Source organism: Manis pentadactyla, chromosome 10 (assembly GCF_030020395.1).
Source record: "Manis pentadactyla isolate mManPen7 chromosome 10, mManPen7.hap1, whole genome shotgun sequence".
NCBI lineage: Eukaryota > Metazoa > Chordata > Mammalia > Pholidota > Manidae > Manis > Manis pentadactyla.
In genome coordinates, this window is record NC_080028.1 from 32701286 (window position 1) to 32726784 (window position 25499).

The following is a 25499-nucleotide window of genomic DNA, read 5'->3' on the forward strand; positions in this document are numbered from 1 at the left end:
TGCTGTATTTTAGAGGTCTTGAATAGTTGGGAAACCTGGGCCCCACCCCCCAGATATTCTGATTCAATTGGTCTAAGGTGGGGGCCACAGCATCAACATTCTGAAAAACTCCCCAGGTGATTCAAACGTGCATCCTAGGTTGAGAACCACTGAGATTCTTCTCTGACCTGGCTGCACTGGTGGTTTTAGCACTGGATCCAAACACTAATGCTAATAACTTATTAAGGATATTCTAAGTACAAACTAATGTGCTAAGCACTTTCTATGCATTAGCTCATGTAATCCTCAGAAATTCCTGTGATATAAATATTATCCCCATCTTACAGATGAGGAAACAGCTCAGAGAAGTCTAGGGACCTGCCCATGCTAAGGAATAGCAGGACCAGCTCGGGAAGCTGAGATTGCCTGATTCACATCTCCTATCTTCCCCCAGACTCCTCCTGAGGCTGCTCATTGGCTTCAATCAGTCCCTGCCTGCCTCCATCTCACCTCATCACCACCTTCCTTCCACCCCCGCTGCTCCCTCAGTAACATCCCGGGTGACTGAAGCAATTTGCAGCCATTTGAAGAAGCTCCATGTGTCACTCAGTCTGCGAGGGTGGGGAGTTAGGGGAATTACCGATGCTCCGAGATGGCCCTCTTCTCTGCCTGAGGACACTTGGAATTCAAGAATCAGACTCTGCCCAGTGCTTCCTCTGGTTCTTTTTTGGGGCCCTCCCAGGCAGAATTCCCATTCCGAACTGCCCCCTTGGGTTGATTCTAAGTATCTGGGAGAGTGCTGCCACCCAGTGGCTGCCCAGGGACATGGCAGCCCTCCAGCACCTGGTGCTGCTGGACAGCTCCCCAGCCTAAGACCAGAACTCAGGATCTCCACCCTTCCTTTTGTCAGCTTCACGCCCAGGCCCCTAGTAAACGAATCTCACTCTCCTCCACATGCTCCTCCTAAGCCCGTACTCCCCTTAGGGATGTCCAGTTCCCTCTCTGGCTTTCCACGTGTCTCCTGCCCCCAACCACTTACAACTTTTCATCCAACTTCTTTCCACTATGCCAGTCCCTTCTCATTACAGGTTCTTTCTTCTATCCTAGAGCCTTGGGAAAATACTTCTCACCTTCTTTCTTCCAGAGCTGCACCAGCCTGCAAGTGGAGTGAAGAAGCTAGAGATAGAATTCTGGTCCCCCACACCCACCTCCTTGTCATCTGACACCATCAGATCTCAACAGTCTCGGTGCTAAGAGCCCCTAATGAGCATCAGCAAATTAACAACTTCCTTTGATTGCTCCTTCTCTGTTAATTGGATAGGGAGGGACCCCCAAGGCCTCTCAGAGAGGAGGAGGAAGAGAGACAAGGAGAGAGGTGAGAGCTACAGGAGCAGCCCCCAGGCCTGGGCTCAATGCCCCAGAATTCCGATCCATCTCTGAGAAGCTCCCCCTTCCAGCTCTTACTCTTCCTGTCCATCCCCATGCCCCTGAACCTCCACCCTCCCAACCCCATCTCCCTTCCCTTTCCCTGTTTCTTGACTCCTGTCCAAATCCCCTTGACCTCTGACTATTTATCCTTCCTACTCTCTGCTCTTTTTTTTTTTTTTTTAGCGGTTTGGCAGTAAGGGGCTGCAAATATGCACCACTGCCTCCGAAAGGCAAGTCGAAGGCTACAGGGATGGGGTTTGGGTGGCCAAGGCTGTGTGTTTGTTTACACATGTGCATGTGTGTAGGTATAGGCGGGTGGCAGGAATAAGAACAGGTGCATACATGTAAGCTCTTGAGTGCCTGCCCTGTGGTCCAGGCCTGTGGGTTGTGTGGGTATCTAGGGGTGTTTGTGCCTGTGAATGGCCTGGTGCTACTCTGGTCTGCATGTATGTTTGTGTCTCCACACGGGCCAGTGCTTGAATCAGTCAAGTGTGACTCGGAGCTTGCGTGTGTATGTGTGTGTGCACGCGTGTGTGTGCCACCAGAGGAAGCAGCAGCAAGAAGCAGGACATCGATCCGAAGGAGACAGCTCGGGGAGGGGGACGCTGGGGGCAGACACCCTTTCTCTCCCACGCGCGCGCGCGCGCACACACACACACACACACACACACACACCACAGTCACACACACAAGCCATAGGGCCTCGCAGGCAGGGAGACGGCTCCGGACCGGAGGGAGGCAGCGCCGCCGCGAGCGGTCCGGAGGAGAGGGCGAGGCAGCGGGGGGAGCCCTCGGTCCGGCTCCCGGGTCCGGAGCCCCCGCGCGCACACCGGCCCTGAGACACCCTCGCAGACACTCGTAGGCGCGCACGCGCACCCTCTCCCTTCCCCCTCCGCCTCCCCTCCTGCCGCCTCCCGGCCGGACGATGGATCCCTGCAGATCCCGGGGCTGAGAGCACCGCGCACCACGCACCGCGCCGAGCCCGGGCGGACCCAGCCGAGGCAAGCAAACGAGTGAGCGCGCGCGGGCGGGCGAACAGAGCCGAGCCGAGCCGGGCCGGGCGGGCCGCTCCCTGCAGGGCTCTGCGCGGCGTGCCGCGGCGGCCGCCGGCTCCCGCTCCGGGCCATGAGCCCTTCCGCGGCTCGGCGTTGAGCCCGCGTCCGGCCCCGCGCCCCAGGACCTGCCGCCCCTTGCCGGGTGCCCGAAGCCCCTTCAGGTGGGTCTCCGATCCCTCGCCTTTGGCTGCAGGACCCCCCAGTGCCCCGAAGACGGGACTTTGCTCCCCTCTCGCTTTCCCCAGCTGCTGGGGCAGCTCGGTGGCTGGGGAGGGGGGCGGGGGCCGAGTCAGGGATCTGGCTGCGTCGAGAAGCTGGACTGACGGCGGGGGGAGGTTGCGTCCGGGGTGGGGACGGCTCGCAGTCACAGGTAAACCCCCACCCCCGCCATGCCTCCTCCTCGGGCTGCCCTCCACCCCCAACCCCAACATACATACATCCAGCCTGCGCCGTTAAGGGACCTGGAGACGCCCGCAGGTGAGGACTCAGGCTGGGCCCCTCCCCAACCCCCTGGGCGCTCTCTGGTCCAGGTTTAGCTCACCTGGGGGAAAGCCCAGTCCTGGGGACACCCTGGACCGGGAGCTCCTGACCTCCGGTTCTGCCCATCTTGGGGAGTTTTCCTCTCAAGGATGGGGTGGATATTCCTGTCCCAGAGTGACCCCACATCTGGAGGGAATTCCTGCGCCTGCCTGTGGGAACACTGGGACTTCCCTCTCACCCTGGGGTGACTACATCTGGGGTCTCCCCTGGCCTGGGAAGCTTCCCTAAGAGAGCATTCTCCTGGCCTGAGATGACTCCTGAGCCCCTGCATTTGGAGAAACCCTCTTCTGGGAGTGTGTCCCTCTGCCAGCCACCGCTGGCCTTGCACACCAGGGAAATCTGCCCCAGGGGCAGCGACCTCTGGAGACTGGGGATTCCGGAATGGACACATTTGGAGGAACCCCATGTGCACTCTCATCCCAGGACAATGACAGACTCCTCCTCCCCCAGGATCCCCTTGGCCAGGATGGAACTGAAGGCTGAGGAGGAGGAGGTGGGTGGCGTCCAGCCTGTGAGCATCCAGGCCTTTGCCAGCAGCTCCACACTGCATGGCCTGGCCCACATCTTCTCCTATGAGCGGCTGTCTCTGAAGCGGGCACTCTGGGCCCTGTGCTTCCTGGGCTCCCTGGCTGTGCTGCTGTGTGTGTGCACAGAGCGGGTGCAGTATTACTTCCACTACCACCACGTCACGAAGCTCGACGAGGTGGCTGCCTCCCAGCTCACCTTCCCTGCCGTCACGCTGTGCAACCTCAACGAGTTCCGCTTTAGCCAAGTCTCCAAGAATGACCTGTACCACGCTGGGGAGCTGCTGGCCCTGCTCAACAACAGGTGGGTGGTTCCCCCCAGCCCCTAGCCAGGCTCCTGGAGTTGCATGCATCCTAAACACCCCACTAGGGTGCTTGTCTCTCTAACCCACCATAAAGTCCACACTACCCTGCTGACAGCACCCCAAACCGGACACTCACAGCAAAGGAATTGGGATACTGCTGAGCACTCAATTAAGGGCACCCAATCTCTGATCCCAGCATAGTCCAAAACAGCTCTATCCTTACCCAGCTTGGGCTATGAGGCATCATCACTCTCAGTGGAGTGATCTTTGCCCACCCTCCTGTTCCTTTGTCTTGATCTCCTCACTTGGCAAACAGGGGCAGAGACTATAGTAGAGAAGCCCTAGCTCCTGCCTTGATCTCTGCCCCACCATGTGCTGAGATGCCCAGCTCCTGGGTAGCCACTGCAGATCGCTGTCCTCTCAGACCCCATAGGGCAGGTTCTCTGGACATGCTTGGTTCTCCCATTGTACCTATGCCCAGGCCTGATTCCCAGGGCTGGATGCTGCCCTGTTACCCCTTCCCCTGACTGTGAAATTGGATATGGGACACTGGAGGCCAACAGAGGCAGGAACTGAAAGTCATGCTGATGCATGCACTGCTCACCCCTGGGCTCCAGGTATGAGATACCAGACACCCAGATGGCAGATGAAAAGCAGCTGGAGATACTGCAGGACAAGGCCAACTTCCGCAGCTTCAAGCCCAAGCCCTTCAACATGCGTGAGTTCTACGACCGCGCAGGGCATGACATTCGAGACATGTTGCTCTCCTGCCACTTTCGGGGGGAGGTCTGCAGTGCCGAAGACTTCAAGGTGGTAAGTGAGTCCCTGGTGTGGGGCTTAAGTAAGCCTGTCCCCCAGAGGAGGAGACTAACCTTTCATAGTGCTTGCTACTCTGGGAGATGACTCTGGGTGTCCCTGGGGCCTGCTTCTGGCAGGAGGGGACTTTGTTCAGCACAGGGGCACATTTGCTGTGTATGTAGACCTAAGCTTCAGCTTTATGTCCATGATGGCAGGGAGAAGAGCCCACAGTGCACAATGACACAGAGCCCAGTAAGGCCTGGACCCCATTAGCGTGCCTTTCCGGCCACAGGTGTCAGAGCTGGTGGGGAGGGGAGAGGGGGTTACCTGCAGCCTGTTACTTGAAATTAGGTCTGAGGATCATCATCTGGGAACTTGGCAGGACTTTGCTGTCCCACTTCCCAGACCTACTGAATCAGAATTTGCATTTTAACAAGATCCCTAGATATTTTGAATTAAAGTTTGCGAAGCACCATTAAACTTGGGAAGAAAGCTTTCCTAAATAGTGGCACAGGTAATTTTCTCTGTGCCACTCTCCCCCACCCTGTTCCTAGCACACACATGCACACTATCTGGTTGGGTTTCCCCTTTGCCAGGAAGAACCACAGAGCCAAGGGCTGATGAAAGAGAGATGATCTGGGGTACACAGTCACAGCCCAACCGGATGCTTTTTTTGCTTCTTAAACTGGAGATGCCCCACAGACACACCACTCTCCACAGTTGGGGCTGCCTCAAAGCCAGCACCCCAGGGAGGGTTAGGGGAACTGACTGGCAGGTCATGTGCCAGGTGATCCTGGGCATACAGCTTCCTGAGGGGTTAGAATCAGACAGAGGCTGGAAAGGGACCAAAGGGCCTGGAGCCATGTATGAAAAATAACTCCAGATGAGAGGACAATGCTTATAACTCTTCAGAATGCTTTCTAGATGCTCCTTCAATCCCCTGGGTAAATAGCCATATAATCTCTATTTTACAATGCACAAACCAAGACACAGAGAGGTAGATGAGTTGCTCAAGCTCACATACCTAGCTAGTGACAGATTCAGGATTAGAACTTAAGTCTCCTTAAGCCCCAATGCAGTGTGCTCTTTTTGTTAGTATTGCTGACACTGGAGTTATTGTGTCCACTTCAAATTTTGGCCATTGCTCTTTGAAAACCCAGTCTCCCCTAGACATTCTTGGTCTCCATGCCTGTTCCCAATTCTCCACTCTCAAATCCTCCCTTTTCTCCCTGCCTATTTACCCTCCTACTTGCTCACTTCCTTCTAGCATTATGGGAGCATGGACTGTGTTTTTTTTTTTGTATGTAGAAAGGCTGGAGCTATGGTTATGCTTATTTTTTTTCCTGAGGTTACACAAGACTTCCCAATCTCTTTAAGCCTTGCTCTGCAGACTGGCTTCATGGGCCTTTCTTTTTTTTTTAATTAATTAATTAATTTTATTAAGGTATTATTGATATACACTCTTATGAAGGTTTCACATGAAAAAACAATGTTACTACATTTACTCCTCTTATCCTGTCCCCCCCATACCCCATTGCAATCACTGCCCATCAGTGTAGTAAGATGCCACAGAGTCACTATTTGCCTTCTATGTGCTACACTGTCTTCCCCGTGATCCCCCCCACACCATGTGTGCCAATCATAATGCCCCTGAATACCCTTCTCCCTCCCTCCCCACTCATCCACCCCCACCCCTCCCCTTTGGTAACCGCTAGTCCCTTCTTGGAGTCTGTGAGTTTGTTGCTGTTTTGTTCCTTCAGTTTTGCTTTATGGTTATACTCCACAAATGAGGGAAATCATTTAGTACTTGCCTTTCTCTGCCTGGCTTATTTCACTGAGAATAATATCCTCCAGCTCCATCCATGTTGTTGCAAATTGTAGAATTTGTTTTTTTCTTATGGCTGAGTAGTATTCGATTGTGTATATGTACCACATCTTCTTTATCCATTCATCTACTGATGGACACTTAGGTTGCTTCCATATTTTAGCTATTGTAAATAGTGCTATATAAATATAGGGGTGCTTATGTCTTTTTGAATCTGAGAAATTATATTCTTTGGGTAAATTCCTAGGAGTGGAATTCATGGGTCAAATGGTATTTCTATTTTTAGTTTTTTGAGGAACCTCCATATTGCTTTCCACAATGATTGAATTAGCTTACATTTCATGGGCCTTTCTTTAGTCCTGTTAGGCAAAGATTCCATGATCACACTCCTTGCTGACCAAGCTGATTGGAACTTAATATGATGCAAGAACCATTTTCTTTCCTCTTTTCCTTTCTCAGTCCAGGAGAGTCCTGGATTCCCCAGAGCCCAAGACTAAAGGGTTCCCAGGCTTGCCAACTATGTTCCCAATAGTAGTAGCACCATAGGTGAAGGTGGAAGTGAAAGTAAGAACCCTCCTGCTCTGCAATATACACAACACACAAGCAGAAGGGCCACCAAGAAAGAGAAAAATCCATTCGTTTGGATGGTTTTTAGTGTTGGGTGAGAGAGCATTTTGCTTGGCAACCTGAGAAGGTGCTAAGGTATAAAGTGGGGGCATAGTCCACAGAGAGTGTTCAGTTGAGGCTCCATTTGTCCCTGTGTCCAGAGAAGTTCCAAGTGGTGATGCTAAGACATGTTTGGTTCACGGAAATGGAGATGCTGAAATGTGACTGGTCCATGTTATCTGAGGGGACAATTCTAAGCAGTAAGATGGGTGTATGACTGGTTCACAAAGTCCTGGAGCAATCTAGGCTCTTTCTCTTGCTGGGGGTAGAGATACATGAACTAGGAGCCTGCTGGCCCAAAACTGCCACATCTTGGTTCTAAGGTGTCAGGGAAGACCAGATTTTTTCTGTTTCTGAGCCCTGAGCCTGAATCTAGCTGGACCTAAACCTCTCAGCGCCTCCTTCTACCCTCTCCTGTTGACCACACTGCCAGTCCCTTTCCATGTCAGGAACTCCCCCACTTCTGCCACCAGGATGTTCCTGCACTGCTGGGAGGTTGGTTGGGTCGTGTCTGACACATGTGTGGTGGAGAAGGAGGGCCCTGGCACCTGTCTGCAGCCTCCCGCTCCTAAGGAGCACTGCGACTCCTTGCCTGATGCCCCACCTTCCCTTTCCTCTCCTTGGTCTCATGGTTAACATCTGCCTCTCCATCCTTGCCATTCTCTGCTGGGCCGCAGGGCATGTATCTTGCCCCTGGACAGAAGTGGCACTGGCAGAACATGTCTGTCTATTGGGTCCGACTTAGGAGAGACTATTTTGAGAGCACCACCTTGAGAGCAGAGGTTCTTAACTGTGGGGCAGGGTGTTGGGGAGGGTCCAAGCCCTGGGTTAACGTGTTTAAATATAGTGTGCCTGGGCACATGTAAACTCTTCTGTGGGTTTCCAAGGGCAGCCTCATCCAGCCATAAGTATCCTGTTCCTGGAGCACAGGTCAGGGGGCATAGGAAGGGCATACTCTGGCCCCTCAAAGACCCCAGTTCCCCTGGTGGGGGTCTGCAGCAACAAGTATTTTCCCCCAGATACACTACTGAATCCAGTTCAACTTCAGGGGATGGACTGGTGGTCACGGAGTGTTTGACCCAGTTCATCCCCCAGCTGTGGCTGAGTCAGCTTGGGACAGTGAAGTGAACAAGCAGAACCTGAGCTAAGTCTGAGAGAAACTGATTTGAAACTCATTGGGACAGAAGAGGCAGAGGGTGGTGGGAGCAGTACCCCCCACGGCAGCCTGGTTGGGTAGAGGCCTCACAGCTCTCTCCTGAGGCACCAAAAGATCAACCAAAGATTCCCCCCACCACCTCCAGGGCCCCTCTTCCCTGGCCACCTCTGTTCCGTCGTGGTGGGGGTGCTTGGTTGCCAGGGCAACAGTGTCTGAGGCTCCACTCTCCTGCCCCACCTCGAGGCCAGCCAGGCCAAGGCAGAGGTTCCATGGAGAGGGCCCAGGGGCGCAGCTGTGTGCCGGTGTCTGGGAGGGGGCTGGGGAGCAAGCACAGTGGCAGCTGGTGCCAGCCTCCAGCTGCACCTTATCTGTCCCTGGCAGTGGGAGCTCCGATGTGGCTGGAATGCTGAATAGCACCAAGAGGAGGGGGCTGGCAGATGATTGTCTAGTCTGCCCTATGCCACCTCCTCCTCCAGCTGAGACCCAGAGCTTTTGCCTGGGGCACAGAGAAGTAGGAATTTATTTCTGGACCCTGGAAGAGAGGGAAGGGGAGGGCAGTGAATAGAAGTGGGCCCACCCCCACGACAGGCAGTGCCTTCTAAGTGCCAGCCCCAGGCTGCTGCCGGAGAGTGGTGGTGAACAGGCAGACCCTGTCCCTGCCTGCAGGGAGCCCAGAGTTCAGTAGAGTACCCTAGGAGGCTTGGAACTGAGAGGAGGGGATGCTACAGGACACGGCTTTGGAGCAAGGAGTAATGTGCAAGGGACCAGAGGACCCTCATGAATGGGGATAGTATTCTCTCTTGGTTGGGGGTGAAACTGGGGGACACAGAGTAGGGAGGAGGACCCCCACCCAGAGGGTTGGTGGAGTAAGGGAGGTGGGCACAGAAATTCCCCCAAGGTTCTGGAGGAGACAGGAATCTTCTGGAGCACCTCTGGAGGTGAGATGCTGATATAAGAAGTGGATTTAAGTGAGTGATCCTGGGGCTAGAAGTGGGAGGAGAGGTCATCTTACTACAGGGAGAGCCAGGCGATGGCAGGTCCCACGGAGATCCGGGACTAGCACTGCAGCGTCCTTATCCCCAGGGCTGGCTCTGTCCTTTCACTGACACCCCTCATACCCTAGTTTGCCTCACTGCCCACCCCACCCCATGGCAGCTCAGCCAGGAGCCCCTGGGCAGGGCCCAACCTTACTACCTGGGTTTGTTCTCTCCAGCTAGGCAGGGAGCAGAGGAGCTACTGAAGGAAAATGCTGCCTTGGGCTGCTTGCTGTGCAGAGAGGAAGGTGGGCCATGGGTGACCCCGCCCAGAGCCAGAGGCCCCGTGGAAGGTGCTGGCATGGGGGCATGCACAGGCTGCAGAGCGAGGGGGAGTTTGGAATGAAGAGGCTAACTTTGGAAGAGCCACTCTCCTGCCCTCCCAGTTCTTGAACACCTCCTCTGTCCTTCCCTCCTTCCGAGTGCCTGAAGTTGGAGGAAGGACACTGGAGTAGGGCCAGTTGCTGGAATCCGCAGGACCCTGGGGTGGGGTCTCCCTCTCCCTCATACACCGATACATGCAGACATCCTTTGGGTAACTCGTTTTCCCCTCTCCCCTCTCCCTCCCCCATCCCTTGCTATTTCTGACTCCACCCTTCTCCAGACTGCTGTCAGCTAGGGGGCTACTCTAAGTTAATAGATCTTCCAGCTGCTGGCTAAAGTAATAGGGAATTGATGTCGTAACTAAGTGCCCCTGGGAGCAGAGCTAGAAGTGCATGGGTGGAGAGGCGGGGCCTCTAAGCCTTGGGTCTTTCTCTGACACAGCCTCTGAAGAACCAAAGGTATGGCCGCTGCAGCACCTGGTGTGGGCCCAGGCAGCCCAGAGGGGAGGCCTGCTGAGGGGCTGGGTGCCTTTGCTGTGGGTGGTTCTGCTGTGGGGTCTCTGAATAGCAGTCCCAGTTCCGGGGGGCACAGTGAGGGAGACTGAATATTAGGACTCAGGCCCTGGGGTTGGAGAGCATTGAGTGCCACTTAATCCACCCCTGCGACAGGCAGCCCCTTCTAAATGCTAGCCCCAGGCTGGTGCCAGAGAGTGGTGGTAAGCAGACAGATCCTGTCCCTGCCTGCAGGGATTCAGGGCAGTACCCTAGGAGGCTTGGAGCTGAGAGGAGGGGGAACTACAGGAAACCACAGGGCTTTGCAGCAAGGAGTAATGTGCCAGGGATAAGAGGACCCTGGACATGTAGGTGGAGTCTTCCAATCTTCCCCAGCCCAGCTCAGCTATTCAGAAACTCCAGTTTTATAGCATGTGGGGGTCTCCCCCGCCCCAGTTGATGAGTAAACCAGTTCTCTAGGATAAGGGTCATGGCTACCTTGGGCCAGGCCCCCGGGCACACCTCCCCTCACAATGTTGGAGGTGGCTGCTCCGGGAGACTCTGACGTCTGGCTGAGAACCTTCCACTCACAACCCCACATGGGGATTCTGGGAGACAAAACTGGGAAGGAGATGGCAAGAATGAGAAGAGGTGCCAGGTGCCTGGTCCGGTGGAGGGTGAAGCTGGGCGTTGGACCCTGGGGGTTCTCTTTGGACATAGTTTCATCTGGCCCCATTTTAGGCCCAATTTCCTGTGAGGAAAGGGGGTGCCAAATAGATTGTTAAATTATCCTTTGCCAAGGGGCAGCTGCTCTTCAGCCTCTGGGATCTCTGGCTAAGTCTACGCTGGCCCATGTGTAGACTAGGTGTGCAGCATGAACATATGGATCAGACATTTTCCCAGTGGAAAATTAGCATGAAACTGTTGTGTATTTGCCTTGTGGGAAGGTTCCCTTAAGAAACTGTAAGGACAGAGACTCCACCACTCCAGGCTCTCCAAGGCCACTCCTAAGGGAGAGGTAGGGCAAGCTGTGATTTTTCTGAGCTCCAGTGAGTTCTTGGAAAGAAAACCCTTTCTCACCCCTCTCATCTGTGCCCCCTTGATGCGGTTGACAGTCCTGGGGGCCTGCAAGGTTGGGCTGTGTGACTTTGGGTTGTGTGTATCTAGTTGGTGTGTGGCATCATTGTGCTGGGCTGGGAGCATCCTTAGGGGAGAGACTGCTGCAGTGGCCTTGATCACAGACAGCAGCCAACCCAGACTTGCTCATGACACTCACTGCAGGTGTGCTCCACATGTGCAAGCACAAATGTGCACACACAAACATGTACGTCTGAAAGTGGGAGAATGTGGACATAGACTGGGGTGTGGAGTGGAGGGTGGATGTGCATGGAGGCACACACAGCTCTGTGTGACCGTGGGAGAGAGCTTGTGTGCAGGCAAACCTCTGGATGCATGCGGAGCACATACCAGCAAAATTAATCATCTCTATCAGTCGCACTTTGCAATTTACATATTCCCTTTACTTGAGCTCATGTGATCCTCATAATTCTGGGAGGCAGGAAGATGTTAATATCTTCATTTGAAAGGTAAGGAAACTGAGGCTCACAGATGTTAGGTGATTTGTGATTTTCCTGAGGTCATGCAGCCAGTGAATGACAGTGGGACCCCCTGACTTCAGGTATTCTAAGTCCAGGTTCTTTGTGCGTGACTGTAGGAGCAGGAGTGTGTGTGGTGGAGGATGCTGCACCGGGCTGACAGCTGCCCATGCTTGGTAGAGAAGCAGCGTGGAGAAGAAGGAAGGGAAAGAAAGGGTGCACAGGAGAAGGAATTCCAGCCTCAGGTTGAGTACACTAAGGCTTTTGGCTCCTCTGCCTTCTCACTCCACCATGTGCCCAAGTCCCAAGCTGAGATAAACCCATGACTGGCTTTCCTCAGGGTGGCTGCAGGGCAGCCAGGCTCTACCAGATGAAGTCACACAATGGGCCAGCTTGGAATCACATTACGTTCATGATCAACATCCTTAAATGGGCCTGCAGTGCTGCTTGGCAGCACCCCTCTGTTGTCCTGGTCAACTTGCTGTACCCATTGATTAGTGCAAACTTCTCTACTCTTCTCATTTACCTTTCCCAGCCTCCTCTCACCCTCAGCAGATGACCTTGCTTCCCTCTTCATAGAGAAGATGGAAGCTTCAGACAAGATCTACCCTTCCTCTAGACACCAAGCCCCAGAGGGAAGCATCCATGCTATCTAGGTGGAAGTCTCAACCTATTCTTTCCATCTGATCTCCTACCTTTATAGGAATTTTGCTTAAAGAGTCCATACAAGCCATACAACCTGTACAGTTGTCTCTCTTTCCTTTACAGTCAGTCTCTCTCTCTCCAGTGGAACCTTCTCACTGGCATTGAAATATGCCTAAGATTCTCCCATCTTAAAATATATAGCTTATAATAGCAGCTAACATTTATTGAGCACTTACTATGTATTAGGCTTCAGGTTAAGATAAAAAACAAAGAAAAGAAACAAATGTCTGTGAACTCCACAGCCCCCTCTGGCTCCCACAATATGTCTCTACTTCCTTTCACAGACAAAATTCTTAGAAGAGATATATACATTCCACTGTCTTCATTTTCTCATCTCTAACCCGCTCTCGGATCCACGCTAGACTGCCTTCTTCCCCTGCCCCCAGCACTCCACCAGAATGGTCCTACCTAAGGCCACCAGTGCTCTCCATGCATCCAAATCTTGCAAGCATTTTTTATCCTTGAACTTCTCAAAAATACTCAAAACGGCTGACCACCACCTTTCTTTCGAACTAGTCTCTTTCCTGACAACCATACTCTCTGGATTTTTCTCCTTTATGTAGCCACTCCTTTGTCTTTTTGCCAGTTAATTTTCTTCTACTTGACCATTGAATGTTGGGCCTACTCAAGTCAAAATCCCAAGCTTTCCTCCTCTATTTAATTAATCATGAAGTTACAACTCAACGGTACAACTTGATGAATTTTTCATCAGTGTATTTTTATGTTGGTGTACCTTACAATGTAATATTTTACAGATAACATTAGTATTTACATATGTATTTACATTGGTATGAAAGTGTAAAACATTTCCAGCACTCCAGAAAGTTCCCTCAGGCCCTTTTTTAGTCAGTACTACCCCATAAGATTTTACCATTATTCTAACTTATGTCAGTATAGATAAATTTTACTTGTTCTTGAATTTCCTAGAGTGTATGTATCCTCAATATTGTCTACACACTTTTGTGTCTGTCTTCTTTTACTCATGATTATGTCTGTGAGATTCAGATTCAGTCTCATTGTGTGTAGCAGTAGTTAGTTCTTCAATGCTGGGTAATATCTCAGGATATAAATATACCATGTTTTATCCATTCTCTTGCTAGACATTTGGGTTCTTGCTAGTTTGGGGCTATTATAAATAAAATTACATGAACATTCTCGTTCACGTCTTCCGGTTGACATGTGCACTCATTTCTCTTGGTTCTTTTGACAAGGAGCTATGGTTAAGTCATAGGTTAGGATTCTGTGTAGCTGTAGTGGATACTGCCAAATCAGGCCTTGCAACTTTCTTTTTTTATTTTTGTTTTTTTACATTATATTCTATTCTTGGGCAGTCTTATCTTCACTTGTGACTTCAGTTACTATCTACACATCAACAACTGCCAGTGTATGTCTCAGCCCAGCTCTCTCCTCTTAGAATCAGCCCCAATGGCCAATTTCCCACTTTACATCACCAGGGTTCAAAAAAACCAGTATGTAGCAAGCCAAATTCATCATCTTACCTCCTGAGCTAGTCCTTTACTTGTGTTCCTGAACCAGTGAGCCCCCACCCCATTCACCCACTATGCAAACCAGGAATCATCTCTGGTGCTCCATCTCCTTCACCTCCCTTAAAAGGATCTGCCAGTATTGCCTCTTCAACACCTCCACTGTATGATCCTGTACTAGGCCACCCCACCACCCCATGTCTCACCTAGAACTATTGCAATGGCTTCCTAAGAGGTCTTCCAGCAGCCGCTTGGTCTCTTCAAAACACTGCTATGATCACTTAAAATCCTCCACTTAGGAGCCTCCCATTGTCCTTGGACAAGAACCCTTACTGTGGCCTCCAAGGCCCTGAGGAGTCTGGGTCCTGCCTGCTTCTTCAGCCTGTTCTTACCCTGCTCTCCAGCCATATCATTGTCTTAGCTCTCTCCCTTCAGGACCTTTGCACTGACTCTATTCATTGAATTACACTCCCTCCCCAGTACAGACCTTTCCTTAAATACTCCTTCCTATTCTTTAGATGGCAATTCAAACAGCACTTCCAAAGCCAAACCCTCCTTGATTCCCCAGTCTGGGCCAGATCTCTCTGTCATTCACCCCCATAAATCCATATACTTTTTTTCAAAGTACTTATCATACTTTGTAATTAAACATTAATTTTTGCGATGTTTAAAAATTGCTGTCTGTCTCCCCCGTTAGACAGTAAGCTCCATGAAGCCAGGATCCTGGACTTTCATCTGTTCTCCATGTGTCCCCAGCACATAGACACTCAGTAAATATTTGATGAGTAAATGAATGAATGAAGAAGAAGGAAGGGATTTGGAGAAGATGAGCTAATCTAGTCTGAAGCCTACTACTTGCTCTCCATGAGACTTGAACAGGTCACTTGCCTCAGTTTCCTCATTGGTCAAATGCGGGTGGTTACTCAAACCTGCATATTTTGCTGGGCTATATAAGGATCCCATGGGATATCAATTGAGAAACATGAAGCATTCCACAGATGTGAGGGGTGGTTAGAGTCCAGAAAGAGATGGAGAGAAAGTCAGAAACCCCTGAATTGTCACATTCAGCTTCAGAGAGGTACTGGGTAGGGAGTGACATGGGGAAAGGGAGCATCCTGGGACAGAGAGTTCAGAATTGTGTTGTTCTGCATGTGTGTGTGGTTGGGCACTTCTGGGCTGTGTATGCTTAGGGGTCTGTGTGTGCTGCTTGACACTGAGAGAGAAAGTGCAGTTGGGGTCTGTGTGTGTGTGTGTGTGTGTGTGTGTGTGTGTGTGTGTGTGTGCACGCACATGCCCTTCTCCCTGGTGAGGCCCCAGACTAGAATGGACCCCTGCCTTAGTTTCCTCCTTTGGGAAGCCCAATCTACTTCCTCTTCCAGGAAATCTGAAGGAGGGGAACAGTGCCCTCTAGTGGGTGTGGAGTGCATGGGCAGCAGCAGCAGCCCCCACCCAAGCCTCAATCTAGGCTGGCCCCACCCCACCCCAAGTCTGGAACCCACCTCAGAAACACCTCCTGAGAACATGCAAAGCCCTCAAAACTGAGGTCTGGTAGGCAGGAAAAAAATGATCATGGGACAGGAAACAGAAAAGGAACCCATGAATTCACACAGGAGATGCCTGAGGACAAGAGCTGAAGGTGGGGTCTCTCTCTCTCCTTGTCTCTGCAGGGACTTCTTTCTGGTTGCCCTGGGTGTTCCTGGTCTTTCTTAGTTCCTGTTTTTCCACATGGTCCCCGAGTTCTACTTTTCATTCTCACAGCCCCTTCCTCAAGGAGCCACTGGCCACTACTCATGCCTGAGGGGCCTTGAGCAGAGCTGGACCCTTTAGGCTGTTCCTTGCGTGGACACTAACTATGCCCTGTGCACTCAGGGAACACTTCTTGGAGGAGGCAACGTGTGAGTAGGGCCTTGAAAGATGAGTAGAAACTCTCGAGATGGCATGGAGCTGTGGATAAAGCTCGTGTGTCTGTGGAGTGGGATAAGGGCATGGTGGCTAGACACTGAATTGGGGTGGAAAGGCAGGGAGGTGAGGCTGGGAGGTGAATTGCAGAGGCCTTGTAGGTTCTCCTAAGGGAAGCAGGATTTTACCAAAAGGCCTTGGGGAATGAGAGAAGGTCTTTAATCAGAATGGTCAGAATTTTACATAACGTGGGGAGAAACTGCGGGAGGAGACAGAGATGAGATGAGGAGTTAGGGTGAGCAGTTGGAAAGTGGTTCTTTAGGCAAAAGAGGAGGCCAGTCTGAGGGTAGTGGTGTAAGGATGGACAGTGGCCAGATCTCAAAGGCAGCTCTTCTCCTGGGGCCTCTGTGTTCCTGGCAGCAAAGCTGAGGCCAAAGGTCCCATGTCAATCAGTTCTGCGGGAATCTGGCACCCTGCCTCCCATCCCCAACATGCTGCAGGGTCTCTGCAAGCAGGGTAAAAGGAAGATGGATGGAGCTGGGAGGGAGGGATAAAAAGAGGGGAGTGGGGCTTGGGGTTGTGTGGTGCTTAAGGAATAGGAAGGCCCTAGGAGACTTGTCTAACCCTATTGCTCCTCTTCTGGCCCTGCAGAGGAAGGGTTAATATGCCTCACCTCCCTCCCTCCCTTCCCCTTCTCCCTTCAGGTCACCTTCTAGGCCCTAGAGACTTGGCTGGTGGCTCAAATTCCTCAACCTGTGGCCCTGACTAATCAGAGCGCAGAGGGCCAGGGGCCTGGGGGCAGGGAATGACAACCTGGGCATCTGTGAGGCTGAGGGCTTGGCGGGGGCGCCCCAAGTTGGTTCCCAATACTTTCCACCTGACCCAGGACTCTGTCTCTGTTCTAATCTTGGCTCTTCCACCCACAAAAAGAGAATTCCTCGAATTCCTCTCCTGACTGTTGTGGGGTGGGAAAGCTGGGCTGGGCTGGACAGTGGTCATCTGCCAGGAAGCTTTTCAGCAGCAAGAAACCGGTCCCTCCCTCCAGTGCCAGGAACTGGCCTTAAATGAGTCTGTGGTCAGTGAGAGACCTTTGCTAATGGAACCTGGGCCAACCCCCAAGCCACAGAAGGGAGTGGAGGAAGGGAAAGTGACCCCGTCACCGCTCAGCATGGGGGATGGTGCTGACTTAAGGAGGATACGGGTCAGGGACTGAGAAGAGTGGTAAATGGGGCCACAGACTGGCTGGAGGGAAATTGGAGGTCAAGGGAGTGACTGCAGGGGACTTAAGTGTTCAGAGTAAATTGGAGTCAGGATAGTGATTGGGAGGGGACTAAAGATCAAGGGACTAATTAGAGAGACCTGGGGTCTAGGGGTATATTGGGAGAATTTGGGGGTCCATGAAATGATTGGGGGTGGGGGGATTTATGCACCGGGGGAATCACAGAGGAATTTGAAGTCTGAGAGAGTGCTGAGAGGATGTGGGGGCTCAGGTATCTCAGAGGAATGACTGGCTCAGGTAAGAATGAGGAAGAGGACCCAGAATCGGGCTGGGAAGGCTGACGATGTGCTGAGGCCAGCGGATGCCGGGGAACTTGAGTGTGTGCGTCCTGGGGGAGGGTCAGGCACTGCTGCTGGCTGAAGTGGCAGCAGAAGGCTCTGCTAGGTACCATCTCACCTGGAGACCCTGGGTGTTCCCAGGGTTTCCACTCTGTCTTCAATCCTCTTTGCCCTGCTGGAGCTGGTGGCAGGAAAGGGGCTCTGGCCCCCCTCCTCTCCATCAGCCTCCCTTTCCCACTGCCATCAATTATTCATCAGTGTAGACACCCGCCCTCCCTAGCAGGGAGGCTGGTCCTCCACTCCTCGCCCCGCCCCACCTCAGCCACACTGGCTCTGAGGCCCTGAGAGGAAGGACAGCCAGCCAGGTGGCCGAGACCCGGCAGAAGGGCTGGGTAGCTGGCCCCACTGGCCCCTGCCTGGGATCACACCTCCTTCTCCCTTCTGCCAATCCACCTGGTGCCAGGAAGCCCCTGGAGAAGATGCCCATCCAGATATTCTGTTCTGTGTCACTTTCCTCTGGGGAGGAGGCCTCAGGGCCCTTGGGAGATGTTTGGGGTCCCCACCACCAGGAGCAACGGGACAACTCAGAATCAGAAGAAGAAGAAGAGAAGGAAAAGGAGGCAGTGAGGAAGGAGGCCAGAGAGGGGGACTCACCCACGGATTTGGTGGCCTTCGCCAACAGCTGCATGCTCCATGGCGCCAGCCACATCTTTGTGGAGGGGGGCCCAGGGCCGAGGCAGGCCCTGTGGGCAGTGGCCTTTGTCCTGGCACTGGGCACCTTCCTTTGCCAGGTAGGGGACCGCGTTGCCTATTACCTCAGCTACCCACACACGACTCTGCTAGATGAGGTGGCCACCACGGAGCTGGCCTTCCCGGCAGTCACCCTCTGCAACACCAACGCCGTGCGGCTGTCCCAGCTCAGCTATCCTGACTTGCTCTACCTGGCCCCCATGCTGGGGCTGGATGAGAGTGATGACCCCGGAGTGCCCCTTGCCCCACCAGGGCCTGAGGCCTTCTCTGGAGAGCCCTTTAACCTGCATCGCTTCTACAATCGCTCCTGCCACCGGCTGGAGGACATGCTGCTTTATTGCTCCTACTGCGGGGGGCCCTGTGGCCCTCACAACTTCTCGGTGGTGAGTGGGGGCCCATGCCTGGTACACCCCAAGGGTGTCTGCCATGGCTCACCTGACCGTCCCTCCCCTACTTCCTCTGTGGGGACCAAGCTTCCGAGAAAGCTGGCCAGATAGCATCCAGGATCCTGAGGGTAGGAGCCAGGCCGCTATTCCCTGGTCTGTGCCAGGACTACTCTTCCTGTTAGAATCTTGATATACATGTGGGCTAGCTGGTAGTTAGTTGCTGCCCTGAGGCCCCTGGTATCTCCCTGAATATCCTCCAGCGTCTCCAGCCCTTCCCCAGGTCTCCCAGTGACCCAGCAGGGCCAAGACCTTATTGCATCTCTGAGGTCAATCTTTGATCTGATGGTGGGTACCTATGCCTGGCCTTAACAATTTTGACTGTCACCCCTGGACTGGAACTGGGGCAGGTGCCACCTGGTGTTTGGAGGTGCAGAAGCTGTGGATGGGAGACAGAAGAGTGGGGACAGCCCCTGCCTCCCCCCTACTCCCATGCCCCTTGTCGGCAGCTCCCACAGTGGGAATCTCATTGCATCCTCACTTTGTCTTCCTGTGCTTTTCCTACAATGTGTGTGTGTCTGTCTGAGGGAAAATAACAAGCTTCCTCTAAATCTTCTCTACCTTCCCTCCACCCCTACCCCTGGCCAAGCTCTAAGTGCCCAGGGACCCTCTTCCTTGGGGAAGTCCTCACTGGGAGAGTTGGCTTCCTGCTTGCCCTCCCACTCCAGTCTAGAGCCTTCCCTGCTGAGGGACCAAGTGGCTCCCTACCCTCCTCCCAGTTCAGCTTCCAGGCCCGTCTGCCCTGATCCCCCTCCTGCCACCTCCAATTGCCAGATGCCAGGCCTTCCCTTCCCACAAACCAATCCCTCAGTCCCCCACCTCCTCCATAGTGCAGGTGCAGGTGGGTGTCATCAGTGCATTAGGGCCGACTTCAGACAGACATGGATCTGGCGGTTTTGGCCACTGGGCCTCAGACAAGCCAGGAGATAAAAGAACATGCAAGAAGGTAAGGGGTCAACCTGGGTTCCTCTGGACCCAAGTGTAGAGCGGACACTTCTCATACAGAACCACTAGGTGGCAGCAGCTGCCCACCGATCCGGAGCCCAGCCCTCTGAGCCTGTGCCAGGCTGGAGCTCCCGGTGGGCCCGGGACACCCAGAGTCCCTCACATCCCCAGATGGAGGGTGGGCATGGATGTGTGTCCAGCCTGGAGCCTGTGGTTGAATGCCACAAAACCTGGAAGTGGGGCTGCAGGATTAGGAGTCAGAGTTTCCTCTCTACCTCACCCACTCAATGGGGGCGAGCACATGTTTTCTTTCCTGGAAGGGGAGGAGGAGGAGGTGTTCTAGGATGGGGGAAGGGGGCAAGGACTCTGTTTCCTACTAACCCCCACTTCCCTGGCTGCTCAGTCTGGCCCGACACTGCCCATCTTTCCTGGGCTGTGTCTGTGCTTGCTTTCTGGCTCAGTTGGTGGACTTCATCACCATCTAGCCGTGGTAAAACCACACTCAACCACACAGGGAGGCTGTGGGGAAGGGGCCGTAAAGGACTGGTTCACTCGTCTCTGTGGATGAGGGCTGCTCTGGGGCTCGGAGTGGGGAGACCGCCCAGGGCGGAGGGCGCCCTGAGGCCCTCATGGCTCTGCACAAGCACCGCCAACGGGCCATGGCCCTGTGCTCGGTACCAGATCTGGGGAAGAGGTGCTGTTGCTTGGGCAATGCAGCCCTGGGTGCAGCAACTGCATCTGCTTTCAGATTCTGGCGTAATGGGACAATGATGAACCTGAGGGGCTACTGGCTGGAGGAAATGACAAAGCTGAGCTTGGTTTGGGGGAAGGTCTTGGGGAGAGCAGGATTTTAGATGCCTGAAGTGAAATCCAGAAGAAGAGAACCTGTGACTCAGAAGGTCCCGGGAGCATGGGCCTGAGGAGAGGTCCCAAAGAGGGACCAGGACAGCAGCTCCCTGCCTGCCGGAGGCCCAGTGGCAGTAATGGGTTTCTGGTGACAGAGGTGTATATGTCAAGGTCCCAGCAGGGAAGAGATTGCCACTCAGTTTAATGGAAAAGTCCTTAACAAAGGGACCGTTGACAGAATTCTGGACAAAGTTAAAGTAACCAATGAGGGGTGTGGAGGCACCTACCAGTAGTGGGAAGTTGTTACATACAGCCTGAGGGGGCACAAGGAGGCAAGGGTGTTATGGAGGAAGCCCTCTGGCAGGATCTGTAGCCACAGGGTCCCTAAGCCACTGCCAAGGCACTCAGAGGGGTTGGGGTGGTGAGGAGAAATACCCTGATCTCTCCCTCCTTCTGCCCTCTGATCTCTTACTGCTTCGCCCCATTGGCCAGATGCAACTCGAAGCCCATCTAGGTGGCCAAGGGGCACAGGCAGCTTAGCTCTCCAGGGCAGAGAGGAGCCGAGAATGGGTGGGAACGAGGAGGTAGAATGGGGCGCATAGGAACAATCATTCCTGTAGGGTGTCTAGCTTCTGGCAGCTGGGCGGCCTGGGGACAGCTCTTGGTGTGTGGGGGCGTTGGCAGGACTCTCAGGCTCTCCACTCTGTCCCCACCAGGTCTTCACACGGTACGGAAAGTGTTACACATTCAACTCGGGCCGAGACGGGCGTCCGCGGCTGAAGACCATGAAGGGTGGGACAGGCAATGGGCTGGAGATCATGCTGGACATACAGCAGGACGAGTACCTGCCTGTATGGGGGGAGACCGGTATGTCACCTCTCCCCGGGCCCCCTCCCCACAGCCTTGGGCCTCAGCCTTTGCTAGGGGTCTCCCAAGCTCTACTGTGGGACCTGAGGCAGGGCTTGGGCTCTCCTACCTTCCTCCCAGCATCACCAGCTCCATCTCCGATCCGACCTGCCTACCACACTCACGTTTCTTGGGCTCCCCCTTCCTGGCTCAGTTACTCTCCAAGGTGACCAGCCATCCCTTTCCATCAGTGGCTGCCACTCACTCTATAAGTAACTCCTTCTCTTCTTGGGCTGGTGCCTGGTCTCGGGGGCCTTGGGGCTGAGAGACATGGGGGAGATGGGAGAAAAGGAGGGCAAGAAATGGACAGCATCTGAGACAGTGAGAAAGATTTTGAAACACCAAGATGTATAGCTGGAGCCAGGTATGAAGAGTGCAGGATGCAGGAGCCATAATGGCAGCAAGGGGCTGGCAAACCCAAGGAGGCTGGGCATGGGCGAGGGCACCATAGACTCCCCTGCTCCCATCTGTGCAGCTAAGCATATGCTGCGCTTATTCCCAGGAGAGGTAGGATGCCAGCTTAGAAGGAGGTCAGGGAGTCAGAAGTCCTCCCAACCACCATCTCCTCCCCATTCCCACAGATGAGACATCCTTCGAAGCCGGCATCAAAGTGCAGATCCACAGTCAGGACGAACCTCCCTTCATCGACCAGCTGGGCTTTGGTGTGGCCCCAGGGTTCCAGACCTTTGTGGCCTGCCAGGAGCAGCGGGTGAGAGGGCTACCGAAGGCCGGTCTGGGGTGGGGTCTTGAAGGGTCAAGATGGAGTGGTGGGTAATCAATAACAGGAAGGGCAGGTGAGCTAAGGCCTGGGTTGCAATCTGACCAGTTGGAAGCATGAGTAACCTAATGAATGGGAATGCTCTGTAAACTCAGAGACCCTCAGAGGCTGCAGGGGGAGAGGGGGCAGGACTCCTGGGGTCTATGTCTTGCCAGAGAAGTCCATCAGGGTGACTTGGGGAGAAGTCCCCACACACCCCCAGCTCCCCTGCTCTCCCAGCAGCTCATCTACCTGCCCCCACCATGGGGTACCTGCAAAGCTGTTACCATGGACTTGGATTTCTTCGACTCCTACAGCATTACTGCCTGCCGCATTGACTGTGAGACACGCTACCTGGTGGAGAACTGTAACTGCCGCATGGTGCACATGCCAGGTCAGGCCCCAGAGCTCCAAACACAGTCCTGGGGCCCCTCAGCCTGCTCTGCCCCTCACCAGCTCCCCATGCATATCAACCTTCTGTCACCATGGAAGCAAGACCTGCTGGCTTCTCCCCACCCCTGTTCCAGCCCCATTCCATACCCATATGGCTCTGTTCTCTGACTCCAGTTCCTGGCTCAATCTCATCCATAGGGGTAGGTGGGAAGTGTCCAGGAGGGATGGACTGTGGGGTGGTCACCTCTGGGACAGACTGAGGGTTGTCTAGTCCTGCTCATCCTCTACCAGCTTCCAGCTTCTGGGCCTTTAGTACCACCACCATCACAGGACCCCTTTAATCTCCATTCCATACCCCTGTGTTTTCTCCTCTGTAGGGGATGCCCCGTACTGCACTCCAGAGCAGTACAAGGAGTGTGCGGATCCTGCTCTGGGTGAGCGCCCCTGTCCTGGGGCAGTCTCGGGGGAGGGAAGGAGGTGCTGCCAGCCCCTACATAGGGGTTTCAGACCAAGTTCCCAGAAGCTTCAAATAACTCCTGGATCAGGCTTCACCTGAAGCCTCCTGTGTCTGACTTGAGCAAGGCTGGGAAGAGCATCTCTGAAGGCCCCTATAGAAAATGAACTGGGGTCACCGGGGAGGGGCCCTCACCCTCTCTCATCAGCGCATCAGCTGGTTGACCCCCAACGGCCCTGAGGAGATGAAATATAGGATTAAGAAATATCCATGGGGATGCTGGATGAGGATCAGCACAGGGTGGGCACCGACCTGGGGTGAAAAGTCAGAGAAAGAGAAGGGGCCCAGAGGCCCTTTGGATAGGGCCAGGATGTGCGTGTTGGGAAGGTGCTGGCAGAAGGGCACCACTCAACTGGTACCTCTCACCTGGCTGGGTGCAGACTTCCTAGTGGAGAAGGACCAGGAGTACTGTGTGTGTGAAATGCCCTGCAACCTGACCCGCTATGGCAAGGAGCTGTCCATGGTCAAGATCCCCAGCAAAGCATCAGCCAAGTACCTGGCCAAGAAGTTCAATAAATCTGAGCAGTACATAGGGTAAGGGCTCTGACTGTGAAGGGTGGGTGTGAGCGGGCTTTGGTAGGGGCGGGCAGCAGACAGGAGGAAGTTGAGAGAACATGGGGAAGGCAACCAAAGAGTCTGGGCTGGGCACAGAGGGAAGAGCAAATTGGAACAAGCATGGGAATTCCCTCTTTCTCTTTCCTCATTGTTTCATCCTCTGTCTTCGTCCTCTCTGTTGTGACTGGGATCATCTCACATTTGCCAGGGTGCAGTGTCTTTTCATATACGCCATCACATTTAAGCCTCAGAACAATCCTAAAAGGCAGATATCCCCATCAGCATCTCATTTTATGGATACGCAGACTGAGACTCAGAGAGGATAACTTGCGAAGGTCACCTAGCTAGTAAGGGACAGAGATGTGACTTGAACCTAGGTCTCCTCCCCCAACCCCTTTGCAGGGAGAACATCCTGGTGCTGGACATATTCTTTGAAGTCCTCAACTATGAGACCATTGAGCAGAAGAAGGCCTATGAGATTGCAGGGCTCCTGGGTGAGCTGCTGATGGCATCTGTCCTTTTCCCATGCCATGGGCATGGTGCGACACCCTACTACCCAGAGCAGGCTGCTCACCTCTCCTATGAGCTCTTCCTCCCCTGCCAGTCCCCCAGGGCCTTTCCCCAAACTCTGTTGTCTCTGTATGTTGGTGGGGAGGGGGATGAGTCCTTTATTAGGGCAAAGTGGTAGAGACGGGCCGGTGGGCATGAAAGCAGGACTTATTTCATATGCCCTTGAAAATCTGCCCAGAGAATAAGAGTGTTGGGACATTTTGTAAGCAATTATTTTTTTCCAAATAATTACCTATTCATTTTAGAAAAGTAGAGAAATGCACGAAAGCATAGAGAAGAAGAAGAAAAAAAAAACCCTCCAGAATCATTTTGTGCTCCTTCTGTACCAAGGCTGTCCATTCTTTTGCAAATAGGACTTGCCTGCCCCTGTCCCAGGGAGCTCTGCCGCTCCCACGGTGTCCTGACCCCACTGACCTTGCTGTGCCCCCCTGCAGGTGACATTGGGGGCCAGATGGGGCTGTTCATCGGGGCCAGCATCCTCACGGTGCTGGAGCTCTTCGACTACGCCTACGAGGTGAGCTGAGCGGGGGCGCGGCGCCGGGGCGGGGCCTCTGGGGGCGGGGTTCCAGCTGGGCCACCCACTTACCACCCCACCCCCGGCCCAGGTCATTAAGCACAAACTGTGCAGACGAGGGAAGTGCCAGAAGGAGGCCAAAAGGAGCAGCGCGGACAAAGGCGTGGCCCTCAGCCTGGATGACGTCAAAAGACATGTGAGGGAGCGAGAGAGGGGAACCCTCCGGCCCCTCCCCCTCCCCCGCCACCCCAGGGCCACCCCCCTTGCCTCCTTTCCTTCTCTGCCTTCCCCACACCCCAGCGCCACCTGTGGCCCTTCCAGTAACCAGTCCCGTCCCGTGCCATTTCCTCAGAACCCGTGTGAGAGCCTCCGGGGCCATCCTGCTGGGATGACGTACGCTGCCAACATCCTACCTCACCATCCGGCCCGAGGCACTTTCGAGGACTTTACCTGCTGAGCTCCGCAGGCCACTGTACCAAAGGCCTAGATGAGGAGGGCTAGGAGAGCAAGGGACCCAGCTGTCCCCCCAACATCTGGGCGGCTTACTCCCCCCTCCCAAGGCAGCCCCCCACTCCTGGGCAGTCCCTTCCTCTTGTCTGTGGTGAGGAAGGAGTCTTACCATAGAGTCTTCTCCCCGCCTCTGTCCCTCTTTTTATTTTTAACAAAACTAATCTAAAAAAGAAATTAAAAAGAGAGAATGGGGCAAGTGACCTCAGGCTGCCCCTGTCTGCTCCATGCTGCCTCCCCCAGCTCCCGGCCTGAATTCTGTCTGTCTGGCTGTCTGTCATCTGAGTGTCCGCCTACATTCTGTTGTCACCAGTCATCAAAGCCCCCCTCAGCGGGGCATGGAGGAGATCTTCAGGGCTTGGAATTTGGCCCCAAACCAGAGAATGTACCTTTAAGGGGAGGGTTAGTTGGGGGAGGGGCTTCCCCAGCCTTAA

At 53.9% G+C, this 25499-nt stretch overlaps 1 protein-coding gene across 5 annotated transcripts; it reads left to right on the forward strand.

Annotated features, from left to right (window-relative positions):
* The first annotated feature begins 1929 nt into the window (after nt 1-1929).
* Nucleotides 1930-25499, forward strand: ASIC1 (acid sensing ion channel subunit 1). Of its 5 annotated transcripts, none has more exons than XM_036890723.2 (12): nt 1930-2623; nt 3453-3830; nt 4449-4644; nt 21066-21216; nt 21837-21964; nt 22253-22406; nt 22783-22839; nt 23300-23453; nt 23877-23968; nt 24479-24558; nt 24650-24754; nt 24911-25499. In XM_036890723.2, the coding sequence occupies exons 2-12, from the start codon at nt 3469-3471 to the stop codon at nt 25013-25015; spliced, it is 1584 nt and encodes a 527-aa protein (XP_036746618.1). In that variant the 5' UTR covers nt 1930-2623; nt 3453-3468; the 3' UTR covers nt 25016-25499. The 5 variants fall into 5 exon arrangements, with proteins under 5 accessions (XP_036746618.1, XP_036746636.1, XP_057342546.1 ...); XM_036890741.2 differs by having other exon boundaries at nt 1931-2623; nt 22256-22406; XM_036890705.2 differs by lacking the exons at nt 1930-2623; nt 3453-3830; nt 4449-4644 and adding an exon at nt 17359-18498.

What these genes read in the sequence shown, in the direction of transcription:
- ASIC1 (XM_036890705.2), top strand. Translation starts at nt 17,845, where the DNA reads ATGCCCATCCAGATATTCTGTTCTGTGTCACTTTCCTCTGGGGAGGAG. An exon ending in GCCCTCACAACTTCTCGGTG is followed by an intron (nt 18,499 to 21,065) that starts GTGAGTGGGGGC and finishes TGTCCCCACCAG; the next exon opens with GTCTTCACACGGTACGGAAA. An exon ending in TGGATGACGTCAAAAGACAT is followed by an intron (nt 24,755 to 24,910) that starts GTGAGGGAGCGA and finishes CCATTTCCTCAG; the next exon opens with AACCCGTGTGAGAGCCTCCG.